Raw genomic sequence first — 24,036 nt, forward strand, 5'->3', positions numbered from 1 at the left:
CGTATAATGGCTACTTTTTTGTGACAATTTATACATTGTAGGTGAGACAACTGATGATATGCAGGATTTCGGAAGGCATTCCCTAAAAGGGTGACTGAAACTAATAAACATAAAAAAAAACTTGACTGAAAATTGAAAAAAACACTAAAAACTTAAAACTAAAAATAAAAAACATTGAAAAAACTCAAGTAACTAAAACGAAAAGAAACAATAAAAAAACAGAAAAAAAGAAACTGAAACCTCAAAAAAAGAAAAAATAAAAAATTGCCGCAAAAGAAAGAAAAAAGGAAAAAAAAAAAGTAGCGCATGGCGTGGCCAATCCGTGGAAGGACGCTCGCTCGGCGCGTACCAGGCCGGAGGGTCGCTCGCTCCCCAGGAAGCGCGACCCCGCGCACAATAAACTTTCCGTTTAAATCGGACAAGCAAAGCAAATCCGACTTAAATTTCGGCCGGCCCGTGTTCATCCATCCGTCTTTCATCATGGACTGGGCTTATATATAGTGCTAAAATGGGACAGGCTTCAAAAGCTTAGCAGCCCATTAACATCCATAGACACTTTACCGCCCCAGACCGTTATAACGGTCGGCCCATTCATTCACTCACGGGCCCCTGAAAATGGATGGCAACCGCGACGTCCCAAGCGGGGCCCCACGGCGCCGCAACAAAACCGCAAAACCCCAAACTCCCAAAGCAATAGATGCCCATTCTTCCCCCCTACGCTGCCGTGCACACACGCCGCTCCTCGCCTGTCGCCTCCCCCCCTGCACCATGGACGCCGGCGAGTGCTCCATCTCCACCAAACCCCCGCAGCCCTCGGCAGCCTCCACCCCGCCGTCCCCCTCCGTGTGGGCCAGGCTAGGTAGGGCAGCCGCCCCCTCCCCTCCTCGGTTCTCGACGGGTTCCTTCATCTGCACTGCTTCTTGATTCTTTTTTCCTCTGTGTGGTTGTCCCATTCCTTTCCTTGGCAGTGCCCGCTGATTCCGCGTGCCCGGTGGTGGAGGTGGCCGAGGACGACTCCGTGGTCTGCTCCCTCGTCGCGCCGGCCTGCGGCGGCGGGGAGGGGGAGGAGGTCGCGTGGTGCGAGATCAGGCGCAATGCCGGGGACGCGTCGTCCGCCACGATTCGGAACCTCAGGTGCTCTATCCTGCGTCCTGCCAGTGCGGATTTGCGTCGATGCCTTTTTCGTGTTCTTGCGGATTCTCTGACTCTGGTGCCGTGTCGTGTAAGACTCCGCTTGCTGTTTCACTGCGTGTCAGAAAAGGGCAACTGATGGCGACGTCTTTTTTGAGAAAAACTGACGGGGACTTTGTGTGAGCTCTGTTCATCGCTTCATCAGTTGTTACAAGAGTTTGTGGTGTGTTCCGCTGATGTTGTATGACCATATCCGCGGGTATTACTACTTAATTGGTTGTCACGGCTCCAATGTTGGAATGGATGTGTTACCTTTACCTTTAGTGCTTGCCTGCATACCTCGAATGTTCTCCAGTGTGGTCCCTTCGAAGCAGTACAATGGTAGTGACCTTTTTGTCGACTTGGAGGTGCCCACAACTTTTAGTATCCTCGATTTGTTCCAGATTGAGTTTATCTGTTTTCCTAGATTGCTGTGGTCTAAAAGTTCTTGAGAATGCTCATTATTTGGACAGAGTCAGGCAAGTTGCAGTTTTGGTGCAGCGGGATTCACCTCCATTTCATATAAATCATAGATGCCAATTTGTAACAGTTTGTCTATACATTTGGCTTGTCTAGTTGTGTAAAATCAAGAATGGAAATGCATATTGCAAACTCACATGGACTTGGGAACCTGCCTGTTAATTCTTGGCACTCTCTTTAAGTTATTTGAAGACTGAAAAATATGTCTTACCAAAAAAAAAAGTGTTTTTATCTTTATGTAATCTCTTGGTTCACGAAATTAACTGTTTTTCTCTTTGTTGTGCCTCATAATTTTGTTGTAAGCTATTTTTTCTATTATTTGTTTTTGTTGAATTCCTGCTGATGTTTTACATGCTTCTCATGTCTTCCCTGTTCCATTGATAAAGCTCGGATGCAATTATTGTTGATGGAAGAATTGTCAAACAAGAATGTGTAGACATCAAACCAGGCAGTGAGATTGTCTCTGGACCCCAGAAAGAAGGTATGCTTATTTTCAGGACCTTGACAGCAACTCTTTATCCTGAAAAAGAATGTACTACCCTTGTGTCTTTGGGAAGCCTTGAACTGCTTTCACTTGTTATGTATATTCATATATCAATGATATTAACAGTATAAAGGTGTTTTCTTGGTACGGTGAACAATTTCAAAAAAAAAAAAAATCCACGCCTCTCTAATTCTTAACATGTGAAATGAATGTCTGTAACACATTCATGTGCTTCATTATTTTTCCAGGGCATTTAATATATACCTTTGAAATTACAGAGGAAGAGGATCATGAAGAAAAGAATGTCAAGGTATTATTTTGGAAATTAGTAGTCATGTACAAAGATCATCTTCGCATACTATTTTTCCCTGGGCATGTGTGTGTTGTCTTCACGTAGCTCTCCTACAGCCATGTTGGAGAAAAAAAATACTAACTTCTAGCTGAATAATGGTGTCAGATTGTTCTAGATATCGAGAATGCAAAATGCAGCATATGCCTGAATTTGTGGCATGATGTTGTTACTGTTGCTCCATGCCTGCACAACTTCTGGTAAATTTGTTAGTATTACTTGCTTCTGTTGGCTTCTCTGAAAGTCTTGGATCTGATCCTTCATTTTTTTTAAGCAATGGATGTTTCTCAGAGTGGTTAAGAAGGTCTTCATCTAATTCACGTGATAAAAGCCAGAGCGCTGCATGCCCACAATGTAGGACAGCAGTTCAATCAGTTGGAAGGAATCACTTCCTGCATAATATTGAAGAGGCATGATATCGCTGCTAATGACTTTGTTCATTAATATGTTCCTAAAACTACTATGAACTGCTAAATTTATTTGATTCTATGCCTTTTGTAGGCTATATTGCAATCTTTTTCCTCACTACAGAGGTCTGATGAGGAGATTGCATTGTTAGAGTCGTATGCTTCAGTTAAATCGAATATTGTGAGTGAAGCAGTTGTAAATTAATATTTTTCTTTGAGTAAGTTCATATAAGAAAAGACCTGCAGGGTGCAAGCTTTACTTTCATTCCATGCATGCATATTTTCATCATAATCTTCTGAAGTTAGCCAGTCACAGAAAATTTTCTTATGGAACCAAAGTTACCAATTTGTGACAATTGTTAGGTACTCAGGTGCTCAACATACCGAATTTATGGGTGTTTGATACTATAGTATTCTGTTCTGCAACTATATATTTCTGTTATTTATATCTTCTGGCCCCAATACACTTAATTTTGTCTGATGTGTTGTTTGATGGCTTAGGTTTTGGGTAAACAGAAAAATCAATCAAGGAAGCGACGTTTTTCACGTTCTACTAGTGATGACATCAACATTCCGAATTTACCATGTCCTCAGTGCCGTAAGTGCGGAAATTCCACTACGAATATTGTAGTTCAGTTAAATAAGACTTAATATCCAGTGATATTGAATTCTGTTGGTGATCTGTAATAAGAATATCGTTCTAGTCAGTGAGCTGTACGTCAAGACTATGTCATGATTTTTTTTTTATCATAGGCTTATGGAACCTCTTTAACCCATGAATCATATATTTGTTCTTTATATGTATTAGTTTAATGAAAAATGGGTTGAAGAGCTGGTTGGTAACTTGGCACAAGTTTTTTAGAAGTTATTTTTTTTATTATAAAAAAATTCACAATGAATTGTGTGATGATTCAATCATGCTATGCTTTACATGAGTTGAAGTTAACTACCACACTGATGTGGTACTTTAGGTAGCTTTTGTGTTCTACAAAAGTAGGGAAACTAGTTGGTAACTTGGCACAAGATTTTTAGAGGTTATAAATATTTCACAATGTTCGAGTTGTGTTGTGATGCAATCATGCTATGTTTCACATGAGTTTATAATTAGTTAACTATTCTGGCACTGACGTGGTGATTGAGGTAGCTTTTATCTCTTCATAAAAACAGGGAAAAATGTACCTTCTGATCTCATAGGATTGTAATGTCACTGGTTGAGAATTAGATTTAGCCTTGTCTAAATGCTTCCAAAGCCTTGTTTTTTATGCACCTGAATGACAAGAATATTGCAGGTAATGAATTTGGTGGCTTTAGATGCAGTCCAGGAGCTGTGCACTCGCAATGCAATGGATGTGGAGGAATGATGCCAGCCAGATCTAACATAAGTATACCACAAAAATGTGAGTGCCTATTCTGACAATGCATTTCTTCTCTAGTAGATTGCAATAAGTTATAACCCCAAAGTTTTTCATTTAATGGATTGTATAACCCTGAAAAGGCTTTTCTTGCATGGGCCTTGACCCTTGCATCCTAATCCATTTAACAAGGAAGTGGTGCCATGATTAGGAAATGGAATTTAATGCTTTGTATTGTTCTTGGCTGTACTTATTTTTTTGCCTTTTATTATTCTTGACCTGATGGATATGCTTGACATTAGTTGGCTAACTATATTTATTTTTGTTTCATAAAGCTGCACAAATGGTATGAGGAATATTTCCATTTGCCCCTCAGAAATTTTGAACTTAGCTATCTTTATGGGAAATTTGATTGCACCTTTTCCCAGCCGAAGTTTGATGATACTGTTCATGCATGAATAGTATGAGAAATATTCTCATTTGCCCCTCAGAAATTTCTAAGTTGGCAACCACCACTGGAAGTTCAATTGCATGTTTTCCCTACCAAACTCTATGATAATATTTATGTGCCTTGAATTCTAACTTTGCTGGTGCCAAACTAACCAATTGTATTCACAGGCTTGGGGTGTGATAAAGCGTTTTGTTGGGCTTATTGGTGTTCACAAGGTGTGAATTCAAGTCATTGCAATCTAATCTGCAACCAGGATACTTTCAAGAGCGTAAGCTACTCATTGATATTTGTTAAGACGCATTATACTTTTGATCATCATACACGGTGCTGGGCGATGTTCTGAATGCAAATGTCTAATATTGCAGATCTCTCAGCGACATATCTCTGCACTTCCTGACACAGTTCATGGGGGCAATCCATATGAAAAAGATGTAGGAATATTCCAGCATTATCATATCCCTGGCCTGTATTGTAGTTTCAAATATTATGGTTTCTTCTCTTTTGTTTTCTAGATTACAGAAAGATGCATACAGCAATCAGGCAAAACATTACAAGCTGCAATCTCAGAGTGGATATCAAAATTTGACAACATGGAAATTGGTATGCAACCTTCAGACTTAATTTTACTTTTGATGTGCATGTGATGGACTAATAAGAGTGAAAGAATATGTATTATAAACATTAACTGTTCCTTGACATGAACCACATGACAAAAGAATATTCCTTTGTAATTTGCTTGCTCTGCTCAGAACAGGAACTGGATTTCTTTTTCATTGACTGAACTGTTAATATTTGTGATCTCCAGCTCCCAACATTATGTAATGTTCTCATTTTTTGGCGTTTTCTGATTAAACATCAACAAAAAAAATCATAAAACTAGTATCTATTGACTGTATATGATTCATCCCTTCATGGGTTGTTGCATCAGATTTTTTTTTAGTTTTGCATAACTGTAAGGTTTATAACTTTATACGCATGTAACTGTTCACTTGTTCAGTTTCATTATTCAAGTTCTGCTGTGTTAACTTGTTCAGTTAATTTTATTCACATTATGAAAATGAAACTCTTGTAAGTATTTGGCACAAGGTTTACTTACTGGGCTTTACTTGTACGGGAACGGATCGTGTGCAAACTAAGCTTCCCGTGTAAACATGTAAACTAGCGACGTGGGCTCTAGGATCGTGATCTGATGGCTCCTGAGAGAGGTGGGAAATATTTGCACTTAAACGCCCGCAGCATCCCACCGGTTCGTAGATTTTTTTCACGTTACCCCCTCCTCCGTTCCGTCCTCCGTTCCGTTTGGCCGTCGTCTGGATCGCGAGTTTGCTTCGTCGGTTCGCTGGATCGCGGTTCGCTGGATCGCGACCGCCGCGCCGGCCTGGATCGCGCCGCCGCCCAACATCGCGCGGCCGCCCAACATCGCACAACATCGCGCCGCCGCCCAACATCGCGCCGCGGCCCAACATCGCGCTGCCGCCGGACTGGTTCGCCTGGTTTGCGCCGCCGGCCTTGTTCGTCGCCGGCCTGGGTCGCATCGAGAAGCCACCACGAGGGCCTGCAACGTCGTCGCTGGAGCAGCAGGGCCATCCACCACGAAGCCGGCGATCTTGCTGGACGTGAGACCCTCCATCTCCGATTTAGTCAGCCCCTCCATCTCTCCTTCCTCTGCCCTATGTCTGCAGAAACTCGCGCCGCAGCCGCAAACTATTTCATCACAGTGCATATGATGAAAACTTGCAGGTCATACTGTGATGATGGAGCCCCATCCGGCAGCGTCCACCGTGGAGACGAAGGACCCCCGTCCGATGGCCACGAACTCCACTCCGATGGTGCTCACGAACTCCGACCTAACGCTGAGCACGGGCTCGCCTCCGTCGTTGGCCACGAACGCCGCCGCAATGCTGCCTATGATCCCAGGAACACACGGCCCCGATGCAGGTTTGTTTTTTCTACAAAACTTTCATCTTTACTATCACATTGACTACGCTCATTGGTAATGTCGTCGTTAACATGCAGTCCTGTCCATCATGGACGTCGATGCTGGAGTTGTAGCCCACGTTGAGGAACCAAGCACACCACGGACTATACCTTCTCCTAATATAGCAGATAAGTGCAAAGCAAATAAAAAGCCTGTGGTGGGAATGACTTTTGATACACTCAAGGCTGCGGAGATTTTTTACAAAGACTATGCACACGATGCTGGTTTCTCGGTTCGTGTTGGTGCACATAGGAAGGAGAATGAGGTAATATTGTACCAGAGGTATTTGTGCTCAAATGAAGGATATAGGAAGAAGAGCGAAGAAGAAGTTAGTGAGCAGCCCGGGAAAAAAAAGAAGACATCAAATGTGATGGACACCCGATGTGGTTGTGAGGCTCATATTGTTGTCAAGCTTGACAATGAGAAGAAGTATCAAATATTGTCATTTGTTGAGGAGCACAATCATGTTTTCGTGTCGCCAGATAAGAGGCACCTGCTACGATCCAACCGTCAAGTTAGTGAGAGGGCAAAGAGTACTTTGTTCAACTGTCATAAGGCTAGCATTGGCACGTCACAGGCATTTCGACTTCTCCAAGTCACTGACGGTGGATTTAAGCATGTTGGTTGCACGCTGAGGGATTTGAAGAACTACTACCGTGACCTGAGGACCAAAATCAAAGATGCTGATGCACATATGTTTGTGCATCAACTTGAGCGAAAGAAGGAAGCAAATCCTGCCTTCTTTTATGAGTTTATGGTGGATAAAGAAGGACGACTTGTGCGTGTCTTCTGGGCAGATGCCACATGTAGAAAAAATTGCAGTGTTTTTGGTGATGTGCTTTCGGTAGATTCTACATATACTACCAACCAATATGATATGAAGTTTGTGCCATTCACTGGGGTCAATCATCACTTGCAAAGTGTTTTCCTTGGCGCAGCGTTTCTGGCTGATGAAAAGATCGACTCATATGTATGGTTGTTTCAGACCTTTCTTAAGGCTACTGGTGGAGTAGCACCTCATCTAATCATAACAGATGAAGATGCGAGCATGAAGGCTGCTATTGCTCAGGTTCTACCAAATACAACTCATAGACTTTGCATGTGGCATATCATGGATAAGGTTCCTGAGAAGGTTGGGCCAGACATAAAAAATGATGAGGACTTCTGGAAATTATTAAACGAGTGTGTTTGGGGCTCCGAGAATTCAGATGAGTTTGAGTCTAAATGGAATTCTATCATGACAACGTATGTGCTCACTGAAAATGAGTGGTTTTCCACAAAGTTCGCCAGCCGAGAATCATGGATCCCAGCATACTTTATGGACATACCTCTAGCAGGACTTCTTAGGACTACATCACGATCGGAAAGTGCAAATTCTTTCTTTAACCGTTTCATTCATCGAAAATTATCCTTTGTTGAGTTTTGGCTGAGGTTTTCAACAGCTTTGGAGTGCCAGCGCGAAGAGGAGTTGATAGCCGACAATAAAAGTCTTCACTCCAACCGTACATTGATGACACCTTGGGTCATGGAGAAGCAGTGTAGTGTTGTATATACTCATGAAATTTTCAACAAGTTTCAGGAACAACTAATGGTTGCAAGAGACCATTGCATTATTCAAGGAATTTCAGAGAATGATGATAAAAAAATTGTCACTATTAGCAGCCAATCTGGTAAAGAGCGAGTAGTTCAAATGAACAAATCAAACTTGTTTGGTATGTGCTCTTGCAAATTTTATGAGTCCTATGGCATCCCATGTCGTCATATCATTCAAGTGCTTAGAGGCGAAAAACAAAATGAGATACCACCAATTTATTTTATAAAAAGGTGGGATATGAGGTGTAAAAGGTGAGTTTACAGAGTTGTTTTGTTTTATATAGACGGACTGTTTTTACATGTGCAATATTTCTGATTGGTTGTTTTATTTCATAGAGAAGTGACATTTGATGAGGAAGGTAACCTACTGGATGAAAAGGCTAAAGATCCTGTGGAGGAAGCAATGGCGAGAAAAATTTCAGATTCACGTAACAAGTTTGAAGAGCTAATCCAGATGGCCAAGAACTCTGAACAAGGAATAGAATTTTTATATTCTAGCTTATCAAACCTTGTACAACCTCTTCAAAATATCGTTCCTGCTGCTACAGCCAGTAAACAAGATGAGTTCGAATCGTTCCTTGGTGGAAAAATTCCACAAGAAGTTGAGATACATCCACCAAATGATATCAACTCCAGAGGGCGAAGCAAAAGAATCAAGAAGGGCAAGGAGCAGAAGGCGCCCAGAAAACGGATGTGTGGAAAATGCAAGCAATTAGTGGCTCATGACGCACGTAATTGCCCGCTCAATGGTGTGGAAAATGCAAGCAATTAGTGAGCTCTGAATATTTCTAGGTTCATTTTGTTAAGACATGGAAGGTTTATGTTACTGGATATTTTTAAACATGTCGTTTATACTTTGTCTTGTGTCCTCTGAATATTTCATTGCATTAAGCAAAGAATTTCGCTTGTTTGAATTAAGCATTGGGGAGAACACACTCGGAAGGGAGAACGTTCAGAATCCAGCAGATGATCTAGTCCCATCGTCAGGCCTGAACCACCACCTCGGCGAGCTCCTGGAAAAGGGGACGGGACACGGACGTGACCGGCGGCGAACCAGGCCTTGTTCGTCGAGCGACCGGACGTGGGCGGGATGTCGTGGCCGGTTGCGATGAGGCGCGACTGGAGGAAGTCGAGCGATCCGTGGTGGCGCACGGCGCGGCGGCGATCCGAGGACCGCGATGTTGGGCGGCGGCGCGATCCAGGTGACGATCGATCGGGGGGAATCGCGTACGTAACGTAACGATCGCGACCGATCGATGTTTCGCGTACGTAACGATCGCGAGATCGCGATCCCGAACGGCGGACTGACGGCCAAACGGAGGAGGGGGTCACGTGAAAAAATTCAACGAACCGGTGAGATGCTGCGGGCGTTTAAGTGCAAATATTTCCCACCTCTCTCAGGAGCCATCAGATCACGATCCTAGAGCCCACGTCGCTAGTTTACATGTTTACACGGGAAGCTTAGTTTGCACACGATCCGTTCCCTACTTGTACATCCTGTGTCTTATTACAGATGCCTGACTTTTGCACTGACATGGTGTTCTTGTTTTGATTATGTAGATCGCTCAAGGTTGCAATTGAATAATGTGAATGCAATTACTTCCAGGACATATATTTGCAAGTAATAACTTTTTCTCAGTTCAGAAGATTGTTGTCTACTAAATTATGTTGTATTGACTCATTTTATGAATTCAAATGAATGCAGCCATTGCTACAGCAAGTTCATTGATTTCCTGCTCTACTGGTTCCGCGTATCAATGCCCCGAAATGTATGTATACTGAACATACTTATGTTAATTACCTCGGTAGTCTTGCAACGGATGTTTATATGTTAATTTTGTTACTAGACCTGTTCATATTCTGGGGTTGGGCCTTAAAAGGTGTGACACTGGAATGGCAAAACCAAATCCTCCTGACATGGGCTGAGCCTAAATATTATCTTTAAATGAAATATATGCACAAAAGTATATGAAAAACACTACCGTTTTCCCTGTCAGAACTCAGAAACCTATGAATAGGTCTGGCGGATGTACCTAATTTCTGCAAATGGCTACTATATATTAAGTCAAGGCAAGGTCCATGTCGTTCATTGCACAACTGGTAGTTTGTTGTCATTAGTGTAGGCTTCCTGCTTCCCAAGTTCAGTGTAAGTTTGGCCTCCCTAAGAGCTTTGGATACTGTTAATACTTACATCGTAGGCAATTGTTTAATGCATATACTAAGAAAAAAACAAGAATGCCTACCAAATCACATGAAAACAAATTTTCAATAGCCCCAAAAATGAAACAGTGATCATTCATGTGATTTGCAATCTATTTTATGACAACTATTCCATGGATACTAATAGAGTTGATTCTCTGATTTTTCATGTCATTTCTAATGTGTTTCTTATGATCTGCACATGAAGTAGTATCATGTTCCATGCATAAATGCCCTTAGTTGGGTTATACATTAGTATATGGGGGATCTGGATCGGGTGGTTAGTTGAGCAACAAATTTCAGAAACATAACTGGGTTTTCAAACTATTTTTCTTACATTCCTGTGCTCCTAGAGATTATTGTTAAATTTTGTGTTTAAATGCTTGAGCTGTCAAACTCAACATGGTTCTGAATTATCCACGGATTGATACTGAGTTAAGAGTTTGGTTTAACTTAACAGCTGTACATATCGATGTATGAGTTTCTTTCATGTTAAATCCTTGACTATTTGAGCTGGCCAAGAAAAGGCCAGTGCGGTTGCCTAACTATTATTGCTTTCAAATACCCTGAGTATAATTACAAATGTTTCTTATAAGAAACAAGATGCTGAAGACTTTGTGCTCGTTATTTATATAAGTAGGTCCCAGTCTCCTCCATGAAAAAATAAAGTTAGCTTTCATTTTAAGCTGAATCTTATCTTGAGCACACAATAGACACACCAAGCACAAACATAAATATATAAACACCCTGATGAAGCGCCACAGCACTGCCTCATTTATTTATTTGATTTCATCCCATTGGTCCGCTAGCTAATGGCAATTGTGATGTTCTGTTATTGCAGCTTCTTCCGCCTGACGCCGCCGACAGGGAGAGCTGCTGGTACGGTTTCATGTGCCGCACCCAGCACCATCGGCCTGACCACGCCAAGAAGCTCAACCACGTCTGTCGCCCGACGAGAGGCAACCCCTAGTTCCGGCAGCCCATCTCCTCCGGGCGATTTTCCAAAGAATGTACAGTGATTCTGTAGTGTAGAAGTAGAACTACATGGCTGAGCCTAAACACATGTAACTATGTCACGTGAGTCTAATTCTCGCACTATTGTCATTAACCATTACCATCCATTGTGTGTGATGTTGAGCGTTCAAAATGGTTAGGAAATGTGGCAGCGTCCATGTTGAAAGTTGAAACCCTTTTGACTTGATCCTGGCTGGACCTGACAAGGAAATTACTTATATTGCTGCTGCTGGTGCTGCCGGAACCGCCGCTCTGTCGGCAGGTCGGGGGATCGTTGAAGTGAATTGAATGGATCCCAGGGGTTCACACGCTTCGGACGGCGTTCTGGTGCGGTGGTGCCCATGGCGAAGATGCAGAAAATGGTGATGGGCTGATGCCTGAGCCTGACCCCTGACGGCGATGCGTGTATATCTGCAGGCCTCAACGCGTCTCCCCATCGCTGTCGGAGACTCAAGACCTTGCATTGCACGCAGCAAAGTCTCTGCACAGAATTTTGTTAGCAAGTCCTTGTCAGGCGACTGTCCTGCGTGAACATGCTTGGTTCGCAAAACAGCCTTCAGTCTGAAAACGCAAGCAGCCGAAATCATCGTCTCTTGCAGTTTCGTGGACATGCTATACCAAGAAAGAATCCGCTTTAAGCCCTGCTTGGAACACGGGAGATTTTTTGTAGGAACTGCGAGAAGCAACCTGTCCAATGGATTCCAACAGAGAATAGGGGAATCTGGAGGTGCTGGAAAAGAATCCAGCCTTTTCTTGCCTCTTTCTCCAAATTTGATGGATGGATGTAGCTCTGAGAAAAGCAGACGACGCCATACACGAAATTCAGAGGCTTTTTCCATGGCCGCAGCAGGAAAAAGGCGCGAAAGGGGTAAAAATAAAAGGGGAGCGTTATATCCGTGACAAGGCAGCCAAATTTACCGGAGCACAGTGACCGGACCAACCGACCAGGAGGGTTGCCAATGGCTTGCTCGAGCGTGTCGCAGCACGCCTGCGCCCGGCCGGCCGTCTGCTCTGCTGCCTCGCCTTTCTCACTGCAACACCCATTGGTTCGCAGCACGCCACTCCTCCTTGCTTGGAGTCGGATCGGAGGACCAGCCGATGCTGCGACCGACGACTACTTCACATCACACATCAGTCCAGTCATGCATCACTGCCAGTCTTTTTTTTTCTTCTTTTCGTATACGTACTTAATACGTATATTGTTATATAATTTTGGTTAAACTTTAACACTAGTAGAGAACAGACCTTTGATCCTCGGCCAAAATGGGCTCTAGTCCCGGAATTTTTTGCCCCCGGGACTAGAAATACCTTTAGTCCCGGTTGGTGGCTCCAACCGGGACTAAAGGTTCCTGCCCAACGGCTACTGCGCCAGACAGAGGTGGCAGGGACCTTTAGTCCCGGTTGGAGCCACCAACCGGGACTAAAGGTATACTTTTACTCCCGGTTGGTGGCTCCAACCGGGAGTAAAGGTCTACTCCCGGGCCGTGGCTGCGCCCGGGGTTGGAAAGTTACCTTTAGTCCCGATTGGATCTATCAACCGGGACTAAATGTTCTCCCTTTATAAATCGGCCGTCTCCTCCTTCCTCCCCGAGCCCGAGCTCAGCACATTTTGAAGCTCACTGCAGTAGTGTTCTTGCTTCCTCCCTCCCTCCATTGTTCCTCCATCCATTCTTCGATTCCTCCGTCGATTCTTCAGTTGTAAAGGTTACCAATCTCATACTCTCATTTTTTACCATTTTCTTATACCATTTTATTCACTATATATATTTATGGTTCTTTATTGTGGTTTTTTTTCATTTGTAAGCAATTTGAGCTCAAAATCACTTTAAGCTTGCATATTTACATGAAAGAAGGTTAAAGTATATATAAATATAAAGTTAGAAAATAGTTAGAAAATTATAGCAAATCCTTACTAGTTGAACTTGCGGACCGTGTTCAGGTCGGCGAGGATGTTCTCTGCCGAGCGGTAACGGACGTCAAGGAGGAGCTTTGATTCTACGAGGGAGAGCGATAACGGTCGTGGAAGACCGTGTTCCCTTCCTCGTAGAATCGGAGCTCTTCCTTGACCAAGTACGGTGCCGTCCGGTGGAGAAATCCTCGCCGAGCTGATCACGTAAGCAAGGTCAACTAGTACGGATGGTTATTTATTCACATGTCCCGATATCGTCGTAGTAGTCTGTCAATCACCGTACCTAAACGTAGTATATATAAATAAAAACTTAGAAAATAGTTAGAAAATTATAGAAAATCCGTACTAGTTGAACTTGCGGACCGTGTTCAGCTCGGCAAGCATGTTCTCTGTCGAGCGGTAACGGACATCAAGGAGGAGCTTTGATTCTACGAGGGAGAGCGACAACGGTCGTGGGAGACCGTGTTCCCTTCCTCATAGAATCGGAGCTCTTCCTTGACCAAGTACGGTGCTGTCCGGTGGAGAAATGCTCGCCGAGATGATCACGTAAGCAAGGTCAACTAGTACGGATGGTTATTTATTCACACGTCCCGATATCGTCGTAGTAGTCTGTTATGTGTGTACATTCCCATTCTTCTGTTAATTTGCGGAAATATCATATGAATTACTTACCTGCCGCAGTAAAAGACGAGAACACAATGACCATTAAAAATATCATTGTTTAGAGATCTAGATAATTTTATAGTTTGTTAATTTTATTTGTTTATAAAAGAAGAAATTTATAGTGTATTAAAAAATGAGTATAGAGAGTAGATGGCAACTGCTTCCGGGTCCTCGGCCTCTCATGGGTTTCCAAAGCGACTTAGGCCGGGCCTTCCTCTCATTCCATGCGGCAAGTGTCGTGATGAGATGAAGATTGTGATGGAGTACCGAGTGAAGAAGGAGGGTCCCAACAAGGATCGTATCTTCTACAAGTGTCCGGATCGCAATGTGAGTTATTTTATCGTATTTAATGATTATGGTTAGTTTATACCTATTTTCATGATGGTTGTGATTAAAGTTCTAGTTTTTTGTTTTAATTTCAGTGGGATGGCAGTGGACGATGTTCAGGCTTCTACTGGGAGGAAGAGTATGTTGAACTCGTGCAAAAATATCTTGCACAACAGGCAGATACGGCGGCTAATGAGGCAGTGATCCAGTCGAAGAAGCCCAAAGATGTTGCACAATCGGAGGATCTGTCTGTTTTAGTTGAGATTGGTCGCGAAATCCTTGTGCTCCTGAAATGTATTTTAGCTTTAGTTCTTTTAGTGGTAGTTGGGATTGTCTACATTGTAGCGATGCTTTCATAAATTTGTATCTTTTGTGGTGGCACGCATGTTGTATAAATAATTAATTATGATCTAGGTTTTAATATGATATTTATGTCATGTAATGCAGATGAGCCGTCATTGGATGTATAATGCTGATCGCCGCTCACAAGAGTTCATTGACGGCGTGCATTCTTTATTACGTGCGGCCGAGACAAACAAACGCGACGGTTTCATGTGCTGCCCATGTGCCATATGTAAGAATACGGTGGAATATCCTTGCTCAAGGACTCTTCATTCACACTTGTTCAAGTCGGGTTTCATGCCAAACTATATTTGTTGGACAAAGCACGGAGAAACTGGTGTTGTAATGGAAGAAGATGAAGAACAATGGGACGACAATGATATTATTCCTGATGGTGCGTGCTTCAATGATACTGCAATGGGAGAAGCTGAAGAAGAGGTAGCCGCAGAAGATGAGCCGGCTGATGATCTTTGTCAGGTCATTCGTGATGCACAAAGAGAATGTGAAAGTGAAAAGGAGAAGATCAAGTTCGAGCGGATGCTAGAAGATCACAAGAAATTGTTGTACCCAACTTGTGATGCAGGGCAGAAAAAGTTGGGAACCACACTAGAATTGCTGCAATGGAAGGCAAAGAATGGTGTATCTGACAAGGGATTTGGAGAGTTACTAAAAATCCAAAAGAAGATGCTTCCGAAGTACAATGAATTGCCCGCCACTACCTACGAAGCAAAACAAGTTGTCTGTCCTATGGGGCTAGAAATAGAGAAGATACATGCATGTCCTAATGACTGCATCCTATACCGTGGCAAAGAGTACGAGAAATTGGATGCATGCCCGGTATGCCATGCGTCGCGGTATAAGATCAGGCGAGATGACCCTGGTGATGTTGAGGGCGAACGTCCACGTAAGAAAATCCCTGCCAAGGTTATGTGGTATGCTCCTATAATACCACGCTTGAAACGTCTGTTCAGAAACAAAGAACATGCAAAATTGTTACGATGGCACAAAGAAGACCGTAAGGTAGACAATATGTTGAGACACCCTGCTGATGGGTCCCAGTGGAGAGCAATCGATAGAGAATTCCCGGAGTTTGCAAATGACGCAAGAAACTTAAGGTTTGCTTTAAGTACAGATGGTATCAATCCTTTTGGAGAGCAGAACAGTAGTCATAGCACTTGGCCTGTTACTCTAAGTATCTACAACATTCCTCCTTGGTTATGCATGAAGCGGAAGTTCATTATGATGCCTGTGCTCATCCAAGGCCCGAAGCAACCTGGCAATGACATCGATGTGTACCTGAGACCACTTATTGATGAACTTCTCATTTTGTGGAATAAAGAAGGTGTACGTGTGTGGGATGAGTACAAACAGGAACACTTTGATCTGCGAGCATTGTTGTTCGTAACAATCAATGATTGGCCTGCTCTAAGTAATCTTTCAGGACAGTCAAACAAGGGATATAATGCATGCACACACTGCTTCGGTGATATTAGAGGTGTATTCTTGAAAAAATGTCGAAAGGTCGTGTACCTTGGCCATCGTCGATTTCTTCCTGCAAATCACCCCGTAAGAAAGAAAGGTAAGCATTTTAAAGGGAAAGCAGACCACCTGACCAAGCCTCGCAACCGAACCGGTGAGGATGTACTCGATATGGTCAATGATGTGAAAGTCGTCTTTGGAAAAGGACATGGAAGCCAACCTATTCCGAAAGACGCTAACGGTCACGCACCCATGTGGAAGAAAAAGTCCATATTTTGGGACCTACCCTATTGGCAAGTCCTGGAGGTCCGTAGCTCGATCGACGTGATGCACCTGACGAAGAATCTTTGTGTGAACCTGCTAGGCTTTATGGGTGTGTATGGAAAGCCTAAGGACACATTTGAAGCACGACAGGACCTGCGTTGTTTGAGAGAAAGAGACAACCTGCATCCAGAGAAGACAGATGATGGACGCCATTACTTACGTCCTGCTAGCTACACTCTAAGCAAAGAGGAGAAGGAAATCATGTTTGAATGCTTAAACAACATCAAGGTACCATCTGGATTCTCCTCGAATATAAAGGGTATTATAAATGTGACAGAGAAGAAATTCTGTAACTTAAAGTCCCATGACTGTCACGTTCTCATGACGCAATTACTTCCAGTTGCATTAAGAGGAATTCTACCTCCAAATGTACGTCTAGCCACCGTAAAGCTATGTGCATTCCTCAATGCAATTTCTCAGAAGGCAATTGATCCAACTGATCTAGCTAAACTACAGAATGATGTGGTTCAATGTCTCGTCAGCTTTGAGTTAGTGTTCCCTCCTTCCTTCTTTGATATTATGACACACCTCCTAGTTCACCTAGTCAAGGAGATTTTCACTCTCGGTCCTGTGTTCCTACACAACATGTTCCCCTTAGAGAGATTCATGGGAGTCCTAAAGAAATATGTTCACAACCGTGCTCGCCCAGAAGGAAGCATCGCCAAGGGCTATGGAACAGAAGAGGTCATTGAGTTCTGTGTTGACTTTATTCCCGACCTTGACTCGATTGGTGTTCCTGAATCGAGACATGAGGGGAGACTAAGCGGAAAGGGGACACTAGGGAGGAAAACATATATTGGTACGGATGATGATTATTTCAATAAAGCGCACTACACAGTTCTACAGAACTCCTCTTTGGTAGATCCGTATATTGAGACACACAAGGATCTCTTACGATCCGAGTTTCCAGGCAAGACTGAAGCTTGGATTACGCATAAGCACATGGAAACTTTCGGCGGTTGGTTGCGAAAAAAATGTCAAGGTGATGAGAGCATCCATGAGCAACTGTATTTATTGGCTATGCAACCATCATGGCATATCGTCACATACAAAGGGTACGAGATAAATGGGAACATATTCTACACAGTAGCCCAAGATAAAAGGAGTACCAACCAAAACAGTGGTGTCCGCATAGATGCCACAGACCCGAATGGGAATAAGCAGACATATTATGGACGCATAGATGAAATATGGGAACTAGAATATGCACCTACTTTGAAGATCCCATTGTTCAAGTGCCAATGGGTCAAGGTGACCGGAGGCGGAGTAACAGTAGACAACGAGTATGGAATGACAACAGTAGACCTTAGTAATATTGGGTACAAAGACGAACCATTCGTCCTTGCCAAGGATGTGAATCAGGTGTTCTATGTCAATGATATGTCTACCAAACCAAAAAGAGGGAAAAACGATAATGACTCAACCAAAGAGCCAAAGCGCCACATAGTTCTTTCAGGGAAAAGAGTCATCGTGGGAATTGAGGACAAGTCGGACATGTCAGAAGAATATGAAAAGGATGACCGAATTCCGCCCTTCAAAGTGAACAAAGACCCTAGCATCTTGGTAAATGATGAGGACACTCCATGGTTACGAAGCGATCATAACCAAGGGACATACGTAAAGAAGAAGTTCACTGCTGTGCCCACTTGATGATATAGTGATTTAATATAGTGTGTGTTTGAGATATTATGTAATAATTGTGAATTCAGATGTTTATTATGTCATATTTCAAATTAAATCAATGTTTGATTTGGTGGGATTTCTCTCTCAAAAAGGTAAATTAGGATACTGAGTGATGAAAAATTAAAATATTAACGTTAAAATGATGTGAAAACAAATTTCCTGTCCAAAACCAATAATTTTAATAATTTTAATTAAACACTACATTTTTGCATTAACGAAATAATAAATATTAGTTACATTATGTTTTATAATTCTAACAAAAAATAAAAAAAGTTAGGTTATCGATTTTTCCTATGTGCAATAAACAAAAATAAAATTCATATTTTTAACAAAATAATTTTATGCCTTTTATTTAATTTACTATGTATTTAATAAAAACTATTGCATTTCTATTGTATTTAACAAGACTATTGCTTAAAACAGGCGGGAAACGAAACTGCAGGCCACCTTTACTCCCGGGTGGGAAGCCCACCCGGGAGTAAAGGTGGGCTGCAGTTTCGTGGCCCGCCAAAAAAAGCCTTTACTCCCGGTGCGTGTTACCAACCGGGAGTAAAGGTATACCTTTACTCCCGGTTGGTAACACGCACCGGGAGTAAAGGAACCTTTACTCCCGGTTGGTAATACGCACCGGGAGTAAAGGGTTTTTACTCCCGGGTGGTGGCTGGCACCGGGAGTAATTCTCCTCTGCTATATAACCTCCAGCGCCTGGCAGATCGATCTGCTCGTCTTCTTCCTCGTCGAACACCGCCGCCCGGCCTCTTCTTCGACCTCGCGCCGCGTCCGTTCGCCTTCCGTGACACCGGCGCCGCCGTCTTCTTCCTCGTGCGGCCTCCACCGCGCGCGCCCGTGCCCCTCCTCCGCGCTTGCCCGTGGCCCTCCACCGTGCCCTCCTCCGCGCCCGAGGCCCTCCACCGCGCGTTGCCCCACCGCGCCGGCCCGAGGCCCTCCAGTACGTACACTGCCGAGCTTCGAGGTGATATATTCGTCGATCTCTTTGTACATTCGTCCGAGCCCTCCACTGCCGAGTTATAGATCACGTCGAAAACTACAACTTTGGTGTAAGCCATGTCAACGGTCGAGGTCGATTATTGAAAATTCCAAATTTTGAATCACAAAATCTATAGAAACTAAAAATGAATATTTGGAACTCTAAATGATTTTAAATAAAAATATATCTTAAGGCAAGTTTTGAATATTTGGAACTCTAAATGACAAGTATAATTAAGGATCACCAATGAAATTACTTTAGAAATTAATTAGATCGATGTAAATCCATGGCTTGTATAATAAACACGCTATATATCCAGCCCATCAACCGCCATATATTCATCACTATATGATATGCCATTATTTCAAGATGCAGTTTCAATAGAAGAATTTTTTCTATCTTCATAGATCAATGTTTGTTAACGAAATTTTATCCAAATATATTCATGTAGGGTCTTTTTTTTTGAAGGATTTGTTGTAGGATATATAATGGTCAAATAGGAACTCAATTTTGATACCCAGTTTATAAACTAAGCGTTTTTTAGTTTATCAAAAATATCACATGTTTCTTCATTTGTGAACTTTGAATATACAGATATAATATATTAATGTTGCTAAAGTAATATGAGCATTACATATTTTTTTCCGGGAAGACTATCTTCAAACTTTATATCATAGCATCAGAGATCGCCTGTAGAAGAAGAAAATAAATTCTTATCATTTCGGAAATAGTAATGGTTATATGAGCAATAAGACACGTATACTTACATTTCATAATGGCTTATACTTATATTATTAACATAGAATTTTCTCATATGATGAATGACTACATGGTTGATCACATGGTACATAGGATCACAACATCACGCACCGACACCGCCCCGGCCCGCCTCACGTCGTCGTCGTCGTCAGCACGCCGGCCCGCCTCACGTCATCGTCGTCAGCACACCGGCCACCGCGCCGACACGTATATATACATCATTTGTATTCATATGCATTTCGTCCATGCGTTTCTATGTATACGGCGGAGCACCGCCGCCCTCGTTCACCCATGTGTACAGACATATATACGGCGGAGTGGAGCACCGCCACTCTTGTCACACCGCCCTTTCTCGTGCCCTAATTCGCCCTAGTACCGACGTAGTTCGTCCTAGTGTGGCGAATTGCGTCCGTGATCGAGGGGCAAGATTTAATAATGCATATTGTTTGTAGATTTTACGCATGTAATAAGCAAAGATTTGACGTACTATATATTGGTTTTGTTTTTTGAAGCTAGATGGCCGACCCGAGAAATATGGATGAGGAGGAGTTGATGATGAATTTGATCAACACTGGCACTCAAGTTGCCGGCGATGATGGTGCTAAAAATAACGTGCAAGAGGATGTAGATGACGGGAGTCAGTACTTAGCTCTTGAACAAAATGAGCAACAACATATTGGCCAAGTATATATTTTTTATTATTAGCTATATATATATATTATCATATGTCTTATGTGTGCTCATGACATTAAAAATAATGTTTATGTTTTGTAGCCCTCTGGATCGACATCAACAACTACAACGAAGAGTAAAAATGTTCGTGGTCCCAAAAAGCCATTGGAGGGTCGCTTCATCATCTCGGAGTTCAATGTGGATACAGGAGAACCGGGGGGGCCGAATAAAATGAAATTTGTGCACCACTGTGGTTACCTTGTACGGGACCGGCTCCCGATTAGTACCCGTGAATGGAAGAAGAAGACCAATGCTCCTCATATCAGTTTTGTCTCCGATCGTGACAAGGCGTTAATTTGGAATGATGTCTTGGTACATTTCACGCTCCAAACAGATGATTATGATGATATAATAGATGGTGATGAATTGAAGGAGCGAGTTAGGGATTGGGCAATGAAGAAGATGGCCACCCAGTTTCAGACTTGGAAGAAACACCTATACACGACGTATGTCAAGAAGAACATAGCACCAGATTTTACTGTCCTAGGCCCGATCTCAAAGCAGAGGCCCTATTGGGATGAGTTTGTACAGTACAAGACTTCAGAAGAGGGTGTGAGTCGGGTGATAAAGAACCAACGTAATGCCCAACAGAAGACATACCACCATACCTTGGGATCAGGTGGCTACCCGACTGCCATTAAGAAGTGGAACAAAATGGAAGCAGACCTTCTTGCCAAGGGTATCAGACCAGAATCACTCGAGTGGGGAGAACGTGCAAAGAATTGGTTTTTCGCTCATGGGGGAACACTAGACCAGGAGACAGGGAAGTGCGTTTATGGCGCAAGACTGCAAGAAGCAGCAGAAAGATTGTTTTATGCTCAGAGAGCTGCTGCTAGTGGTGAGTTCAGGCCCAACAGAGAGAAGGATGAGCTGACATACGCCATCGGGACTATTGAACATGGTGGCCGAACTAGAGGCAAAGGAAGTGTCTCGTGGGAGCATGGATTCCCTCAGGACAGACCTTCCTACAGAAGTCGCCAGAGAAAGAAGGAAGAAGAGGCACACCGGCTCCAGAGGTTGGAGGAAGCGGTGCGTGAAGCACAGGAGCGGGAAAAAAACCTTGAAGCGAGAATGCAGGAGGAAATCAAAAGGCAAGTGCAAATAGCAGTGAGTGCAAGCAAGCAGGCATCAGAGCCAGGAATCAACATTAGCCAATCTGTTCAGTTGAAAAGCAGCTGCGCTTCCACGGAGATACCAAATCAAGGGGACACAGGACTGCGCTTCCCTGTGGATGACGTCACTGAACCTTGTACAACGTGTGAGCTACACATTCCGAAGGAGAATTCCACAATCAAGGTGGCTATCGGTCTTGTTAATCCTATCGACCGAACCAAGACACCAAGGATTCATGGGAATATAATCCAAGAAGGATATGCCACCATCTCGGTAGATAAAGCTGAAAAAGGTTTTAGTGATTTGCCTCTTGACATTCCTGGAGGTGATGGCGAGAAGACTCTAGGAGAAGCGGAGAAGACATTCATTCTATGGCGCAAGCGCTACATCATCATTCCAGGGATGTCGGCTCCACCTCCTTCTGAACTACCTCACCATAGGTACGTGCGGATGAAAACACTACATCATTAATTTGTATTGGCTTAAATAATTAACAATCTGCTCATAATAATATGTCATTCCTTTTTTTGTAGCAGATCCTCCCCCAACCTAAATCCAATTGTTCAATCGCCAGATCATCATAGTGCTCTGTACGATGACATTGTGTTGGAAGACGAGGCTGCATCCACACCCTCTCCAAGGAGGTCTCCAACGCCACAGCCGCCACCTCCAAGGAGGTCTCCAACGCCGCTGCCAACACCTCCAAGGAGGTCTCCAACGCCGCTGCCAACACCTCCAAGGAGGTCTCCAACGCCTCCCCCGCCCCCGCCTACCAAGAAGCCTAGCAAGAGGCCAGCCCCTCAAACGAAGAATCAGTCCCCGCCTGCAAAGAAAGCCACCGTGAAACCAAGGGCTATTCCCAAAATAATATCTGAAGAGAAGGAAGAAGGAACTGATGCATATAAAAAAGACATGTCTAGATTCTATGACAAACTTAAAATGAATCAAGAAGCAAGGAGAAACCCAGAGAAACCGTACTTCTTCGTAGCTCCGGATATTTTAAGAAAAAAGGTGACTTCTTACCAGCATCAACAGCGGGAATCTCGTAAGCCGTCCAAATCAACGTTATCAGACTATGACCGCACTCTCACCAAGTCAATTGAGGCGGCACAGAAAAAGAAGCGGGCAGGGAAAGGAGTTGCCCAACTCGGACAACAAGCGCACCAATCAATCCCCCCGCTAGTTGTTGGTAATGAATATGGTTCGAATTTAGGATTAATGCATCAGGCAAACATACCTCCGGATGTCGATTTGGATCACCTTGGTGAATTTCTTGATGAGACTGGTCTCGACCTTTACCAGATGTTTGGTGATGGAAAAATTGAGAGTGCGGCGGAGGTTGATATTTGGAAGAAAAAATTTGTACTAGGCCAGAGTCTATACAACCCTCAAGCCTTATCTGATCTGGGGACGCAAATGTACCTGCTAAACAAGTGGTACATGCAGGCGTCTACCAGTGGAGACTTCTGCGTTGGTGTCAGAATTAGAGACGAACATTGGTTCCGTGGCGATGATGTTATGTATGTTGACTTTGCAGAATTTCATCAACTATGCCACCTTACCTCTCTGGACAAAGTTATCATTAGCTGCTATTGCCTGTAAGTAATAATTCTTTCGATCTATTATTAAACTCATCATATGTGTGCATATGCATATAAATTATCCTAACAAGTACTATATATATGCAGATTTACAATGACAGAGCTCAGAAAGGAAGGCTGCAATGAAATTGGTTTTGTTGATCCCCATATAGTATTCAAAGACCCAATTACTCCAATGACTAATTGGAAGTCTGAGTCAGAGAGTAACATCATGAACTTCTTAGTGAACCAACGCCACAAGAAGGATATACTCTTTCCCTATAACTTCAAGTGAGTGTTAATCATGTCGATCATAGCCTTAATGGCTCATATGTTGATTCTAGTTAATTAATGAGTGTTATGCGTTATATCCTATAAACACATGCAGCAATCACTGGATATTGATGGACATCGATCTGGTGAAAAGTCACTTGATAATCTATGACTCGATGAGAAAACCACAACAAGACTACCAAGATATGATAGATATTATCCAGAGGTAATTTCGGGATCTCTAGCAACTATATATACACACAAACATGATGATTAACTATATCTGATGACGTGGCAAATTTTTTATTGGGCAGTGTTTGGAAAACCTTTATTGAGAAGCAACACATGGAAAAATGCAAAGCGCCACTGAATGTAATCCCATTGAAA

General features: G+C 43.1%; 1 protein-coding gene across 5 annotated transcripts; it reads left to right on the forward strand.

Moving 5' to 3' along the window:
- Nucleotides 1-705: 705 nt before the first annotated feature.
- Nucleotides 706-12,278, forward strand: LOC136486429 (uncharacterized). Of its 5 annotated transcripts, none has more exons than XR_010766796.1 (15): nucleotides 706-859; nucleotides 969-1,134; nucleotides 2,037-2,131; nucleotides 2,383-2,444; nucleotides 2,592-2,683; nucleotides 2,758-2,893; nucleotides 2,985-3,071; nucleotides 3,392-3,488; nucleotides 4,180-4,287; nucleotides 4,861-4,961; nucleotides 5,059-5,124; nucleotides 5,213-5,293; nucleotides 9,825-9,885; nucleotides 9,970-10,033; nucleotides 11,305-11,378. XR_010766796.1 is itself a non-coding variant. In XM_066483314.1 (15 exons), the coding sequence occupies exons 1-15, from the start codon at nucleotides 769-771 to the stop codon at nucleotides 11,431-11,433; spliced, it is 1,413 nt and encodes a 470-aa protein (XP_066339411.1). In that variant the 5' UTR covers nucleotides 706-768; the 3' UTR covers nucleotides 11,434-12,278. The 5 variants fall into 5 exon arrangements, 3 of the variants coding, with proteins under 3 accessions (XP_066339411.1, XP_066339410.1, XP_066339409.1); XM_066483314.1 differs by having other exon boundaries at nucleotides 3,015-3,071; nucleotides 5,206-5,293; nucleotides 11,305-12,278; XM_066483313.1 differs by having other exon boundaries at nucleotides 2,413-2,444; nucleotides 5,206-5,293; nucleotides 11,305-12,277.
- The last annotated feature ends 11,758 nt before the right edge of the window (nucleotides 12,279-24,036 follow it).

This window comes from Miscanthus floridulus, chromosome 10 (assembly GCF_019320115.1).
Source record: "Miscanthus floridulus cultivar M001 chromosome 10, ASM1932011v1, whole genome shotgun sequence".
Taxonomy (NCBI): domain Eukaryota; kingdom Viridiplantae; phylum Streptophyta; class Magnoliopsida; order Poales; family Poaceae; genus Miscanthus; species Miscanthus floridulus.